Below are 5,466 nucleotides of genomic sequence, written 5' to 3'. Positions count from 1 at the left end.
AGTCTCTGGGCCCTCAGGGAGGTGTAGGGCGGCATTTGGGCAGTCCCTGTCCTTTGGGGGGTGTGGGATGACGCCCAGGGACCTGGGGCAGAGAGTTCTTAAGCCCCCCACCCCTGTGCCATCCTGGTCGGGGGAGATAAGGACGCGCCCCACAGAGAGCTGGCCGAGACCGAGGTCACGCAGACCCTTGAATCCATCGCTGCTGAGCTCCTGGATAGGGGGCAGGCATGGGGAGAGGAGAAAGGGCTGGGGGCAGACGAAGGGCAGGCATCTTCCAGGGCCCCCCATGCCCCCAGGACGTGGAGATGAGTAAGGCTGTCCCCTCTGTCATTGCGTCCCTTCCGTCAGACCATCCTCTGGGTCAGTGTCCCCTCCATCAGACCGTCCCCTCCGTCACAGCACCCCCTCTGTGAGTGCGTCTCCCCCGTAGGAATGTCCCCGTCTCTAACAGGGCCCTGCCCATCTGTAGGGGCCCTGCCTACAGTAAACACTTGTCAGTCTTGTCCACGCACCTCACTGGGAACACAGGCCACTTTACGTGAGATCAACGCTGTGTAATTTTGTGGCGTTTCCCCCGGTTTTTAGGGAAATCACGACTTTGCCTGAGCTGCTGACTGCAGGGTGTAGCAGTGACCCAGGCAGAGACGAAGCCGCTGCAGCACCAGGCGGCGCACACGCCTCCGCTCCACCCGGGGTCTCTGCAGTCCGCGCTCACCCCATCACGAGCGGCCTGGCAGCCGCGTGACGGCCATGCTCTTAGCGGTTCATGTGAAGTCACCCACCTGTTCCTCACACGGCCTACCAGGCAGTGCTGGCATCACTGCACTTACAATTAGGGAAACTGGCTTAGCCGAGGTCACACGACTTGTGGGGTGGCTCCCAGAGGTCCCTCCCTGCTGCACTCCCACGGCTCTGCACACACCCCGCCCCTGCCAGACCCCTTCCCGTTGCTTCTGCTCAGACACCTAGCTCTAAGAATATTGGGTGAGGCACCTGTTTGGTCCCAAAACGTGACCCACTGGGAAATAGCTGCCTCACACTTCCTCGTTTACTCCCCTCCATCACCCCCACCTCCGCAGAGACCCCTTGGGGCCTGAGCAGGCCCAGGCCTGACTGACACCAAGGCCTGAGGGTCAGTGCTGGGGGGCCGGCTCACACTCAGGCTCTCACGAGGGGCAGCCTGGTTCCTGACCAGATGTGGCCCAGGGACCCTGCAGAGACCCCACTGCCTCAGTGCACCACCTGGTCCCCACTATTGTTCCCATGAACTGTGGGGTGCGCAGGAGGCCAGGAATCTGCCAGACTCTGCGGGATACTGACCCCGCGGTGGGGCCGTCTGCTCAGAGGAGGTGGCCGTTGCTGCCCACCTGGCTTACCTGGGGGGGGCGCTGCTGAGACCAGGGTGTCTCCTCGCAGCTCTGGGGCAGACACCTCCACAGGCTCCTCTCTCAGAAACGTTTCCTCCTCTCCGATTAACTCCAACCAGCATGCGCCCTCTGGTCCTGCCGGCGTGGTCTCTGACCTGGGGGCCCTGCTAGGGGCTGCTTGTTTCAGCTCAGGCTGCTGCGGGCGTCAGCGTGGGCAGCCGGGCCGTGACCACCGGGCATGTGGCCGCATGGCACGCCGAGGCTGAGCGTCGTCCCTCTGTTGGACAGGACGTGGTGAGCGTGGGCAGCGCCCTCCTGGCCCCGGCCACCAGGCCCACGTGGGAACAGATACAGAGGAACGAGGGCGGCTCGGCCCAGCTGCTGCGGCACTTCGAGGCCTACTTCAGCACCGTGGCGCGCAACCTAAGGACCACCTACCTGCGGCCCTTCATCATCGTCACCCCCAACATGAGTAAGGGCGGGGCCCGTGGGGGCAGGCCTCTCAGATGCAGCACACCTGGGCTGCCACCTCCGTAGGCCGATCCACCGGGAGGTCTGGCCACTTAGAAGAGGGACCACCCCCACGTTCCTGGCTGTGAACTGGGGAGAAGCAGCCCTCCAGGGGCTGTTGGGGAGATGGTATGTGATCACACCTCACCCCCCAGCCAGTGGGCTGCGGAAGGTGACACGTGGCTGCGGTACAATCCTGGCGGCCAGCGCACCCATGCACTCAGGATGGACTCTTTCTGGCGACCCTGGCCATGACCGTGTGGCCCCGTCTGGCTTCCCTCTTGGGGTCACACCACAGAGGGACACTGGGGGAGCAGCCAGGCATCCCTCTGTCATCGGGACCCCGAGCAGTGGGGGGCATGACCTGCGTGGCAGGGTGTGGAGCAGCATGCAGAACAGATGCAGACTTGCAGGACAATTCGGGGCCGGGAGCAACTGGCCGGTTTCTTCAACAGGGTGGCCCTCCGTGGGAGAACCAGTGCCCCCACCACTGCCCAGACAGAGCGGCCAAAGTCCCACGGCCCATGGGTGCAGTCAGTACAAAAGGTTGTCCCTTCAGAGGGGTGTTCTAGTTCCCTAGTGCCACTCTGACAGGCATATACCACAGATGGGATGGCCTGAACAAGCAGGAGTTTATTCGTACAATTTGGAGGCTTTAAGCCCAAGTTCTAAGTGGCAGGCTCTAGGGGCTGGGTCAAAGCCCCTCAACCTTGGGGTCCAGCTCTGCCTCCTGCTCCTGGCCCACTGGAGCTAGAGGCGTTTCTTCACTCAGATAGCTGCTGGCTGGTGAGGTAAAAAGGCACAATCCCGATGTTACCAAACCACACAGCAGGCCATTAACTTAAGTCCATTGTAAGGGCCAGGGTCGGCAGAGCGTAGCAGGCTGCTGACCAACGACATGGCTACATGCAGGGTCCAAACGTGCCATAGGCTAGAGACCATTCTCAAAGCTTCTCCTTATATACAGGAAGCAGACCACATACCCAAAGGCAGCTACTCAGCTGCTTGTGGTAGATCCCACCATAAAGTTGACTACCAGTCTCATCATAGGGAATACTACATCCAGCTGCCCAGCCACTCAACCAGGCCCAGCCAAGTTGACACACAAACATAACCATCACAGAGGGGTTTGCCCATTGAGGCTCCCAGAAGGTGCCCCTACTGTTTATCTTGGGAAGGGCCTGGTCCCCCCCCACCCCACTGTAGTCTCTGGGAGGCTGATGCAGGAGGGGCCTTGGTTCCTGCCCAGAAAACAGTCAGGCTGCTCTGACCTGCCTGGCCCTGGGGTGGAGGTGGACTCATGGGCTCCCCACCATCGCTGGAGGCAGGATAGGAAGGCCAGCCCCCAGTATCCCCACTTCCTGTCCCATGAGAGAGCCTGGTGGAGCCCCAAAAGCTCAGGGCTGGACAGGGCCCAGGAGCACCAGCCCTACGTACACCTGGTCCCACCTCTGGAGCCCGTGGGCAGGATCCCACACATGTCTCTGTGTGCCCACCTCCTCTCTCGAAGGTCCCCTCCTGCACTGGCTGAGAGCCGCCGAGTCACAGGACGTGGTCACTGTCAGTCTCCTCAGGACCAAGGGCTCCTCTCAGCTCTTCCTCCTGCTCCCCGAGCTCTCAGCCCCTGACCACCTTGTGCCTCCAGGGCAAGCACCCACCCTGCTCCAGCGGGGGGGCAGGCACCCACCCGCCCTGCCCCAGCGGGGGGGCACCCGTCATGCTGAGGATAATGAGTTGACAGCTTGGCAGGTGGCTCAGGGTATCTCCCTGGAGAACCCAGGTCCCCACCTGGCCTGTGGCCGGGCCCCTCAGAGCAGTGCAGACATACCCCCACAGCTGCAGGCTTGGACATGTCACCCTCATGCAAAGCCCAGAGCTCTCTGGTCTGTCTCAGGCCTGCTCAGCCTGTCCCAGAGGGAGAAGGGGACTGGGACTGAGAGCGAGCCCCAGCTGTGGGCCACTCTCTCAGGTTACACGTAGAAGTCACAGTGCCACATTTGTGTACCAAATGCTTGGGGCATGCACCTGGTTGGTAATGCCACGTGTGTGTACGGCGCCATGCACACATGTAACACCATGCATATGTATAACACTGTGCACATATGTAAGATCATCTGTATGTCACACCATGCACACATGTAACACTGACCATTTGTAAAACCATCTGCGTAACACGGTACTCACACATAACATCATACATATGTATAACACTGTGTACATGCATATGTGTAATGCTACACACTCATGTAATGCCATTTACACACATAGCACTGTACACATGTGTAATGCCATGCATATGTAACACTGGTCATGTATAACACCTTGCATATGTATAACACCATGCTCACGTGTAACACTGTGCATGTATGTAACACTGGTTGTGTGTAAACCATGCATATGTATAGCACTGTGCACATATGTAACACCATGCTCACGCGTAACACTGCACATGTGTAATGCCATGCACATGTGTGCACCCATGCACACATGTGAAACCATGCATGTACGTAACAATGCACAGGTGTAAACATGCATATGTGTAGCAACATGCACATGTGTGGAACCACATATATGTGTGACACCATGCACATATGACACCATGCTCATTTGTAGGGCTGCACTCTGCATTGCCCCCAAGAGCTCAGCCCACCACAGACCCCGGTGTGGTGGCCTCTGGACGCCACATCGAACCACGTGTCTCCTCCCATTGTCTCTCTTCACTCCGGGGTATCCTGCCCTAGAACTCAGGGTAAAGCCCAAGAAGGCCTAAGGCGTGTCTGGGCTAAAGCTCGCTGGGCAGTGACAGCAGCTCTGGTCCCTTTGAAAGCAGTAATGGTTCCAGAGAGCTCCCGTGAGCAGACCTGGGGGTTGTGTGTGATTGAAATGAACTGCCCCCACAGTCCTTGCCGTGGACGTCTTCAACAAGTCTAACTTCACGGGAGCCCGGGTGCCGCGGTTCGAGGACATACAAGAAGAGTACCCAAAGGAGCTGGGGTCCTCGGTCCTCTTCCCGGCAGACTTCTTCAAATCACCTGACAGGAAGAAAGGTAGGGCTGCCCAGGCCTGCCTGCGCTATTGGGGATTCTTACCAGCTGGGGTGGGGTGTGGCACTCTGTAGGGGTCCTGGAGAGCAGCCTGTGTCCCCACCAGCAGCTGACTCGGGGACACCTGGGCATGTGCTGGCGCCAGAGCTGATTGGCAAGTATCTCAGTGATTTATAACATGACGGGCATGCAAGGGGGTGGAACGGTACATGAGCAAGCCCTCCCTGGCACGCAGTGAGGGTCTGCCCACTCCGGGCCTCCGATTGGGGATTTTTTGGTTTTAGGTTGACGCACTTAGAACAGGTGACCAGCAGGAAGGCCACACTCCTTGACCCCACCCCCCAAAAAAAACAATCCGGCATAGTTCATGCATGTAATTCTTTAAGCCAGAAGCATGGTTATGCTACAAGATGGGTTGAACGTGTTTAATTGTTTTAAAGTATTTGTCATAGATCCATCTCAGCTACTAAAGACTGCCGCTTGGGACAGTGCCCACTGCCCGTAGAATCAGCTCTGCTCCTGGCAGCCCCGTGGCTGTCAGAGGA

The 5,466-nt window shown here is 58.8% G+C and overlaps 1 protein-coding gene across 1 annotated transcript in view; it reads left to right on the top strand.

The window, feature by feature from the left end:
• CELSR1 (cadherin EGF LAG seven-pass G-type receptor 1) overlaps nt 1-5,466 on the top strand; it is a 72,856-nt gene that overhangs the window by 35,460 nt on the left and 31,930 nt on the right. Inside the window, exons 16-17 of the mRNA XM_042782933.1 lie at nt 1,555-1,839; nt 4,778-4,924. Of these exons, the coding sequence (XP_042638867.1) occupies nt 1,555-1,839; nt 4,778-4,924 (432 nt within the window). The remainder of the gene's footprint in view (nt 1-1,554; nt 1,840-4,777; nt 4,925-5,466) is intronic.

Source organism: Orycteropus afer, unplaced genomic scaffold (assembly GCF_000298275.1).
Source record: "Orycteropus afer afer isolate SDZICR_OR568_19922 unplaced genomic scaffold, OryAfe1.0 scaffold00524, whole genome shotgun sequence".
NCBI lineage: Eukaryota > Metazoa > Chordata > Mammalia > Tubulidentata > Orycteropodidae > Orycteropus > Orycteropus afer.
The sequence above is the reverse complement of the archived record's forward strand: the minus strand, read 5'-3'. Positions and strand labels throughout refer to the sequence as shown.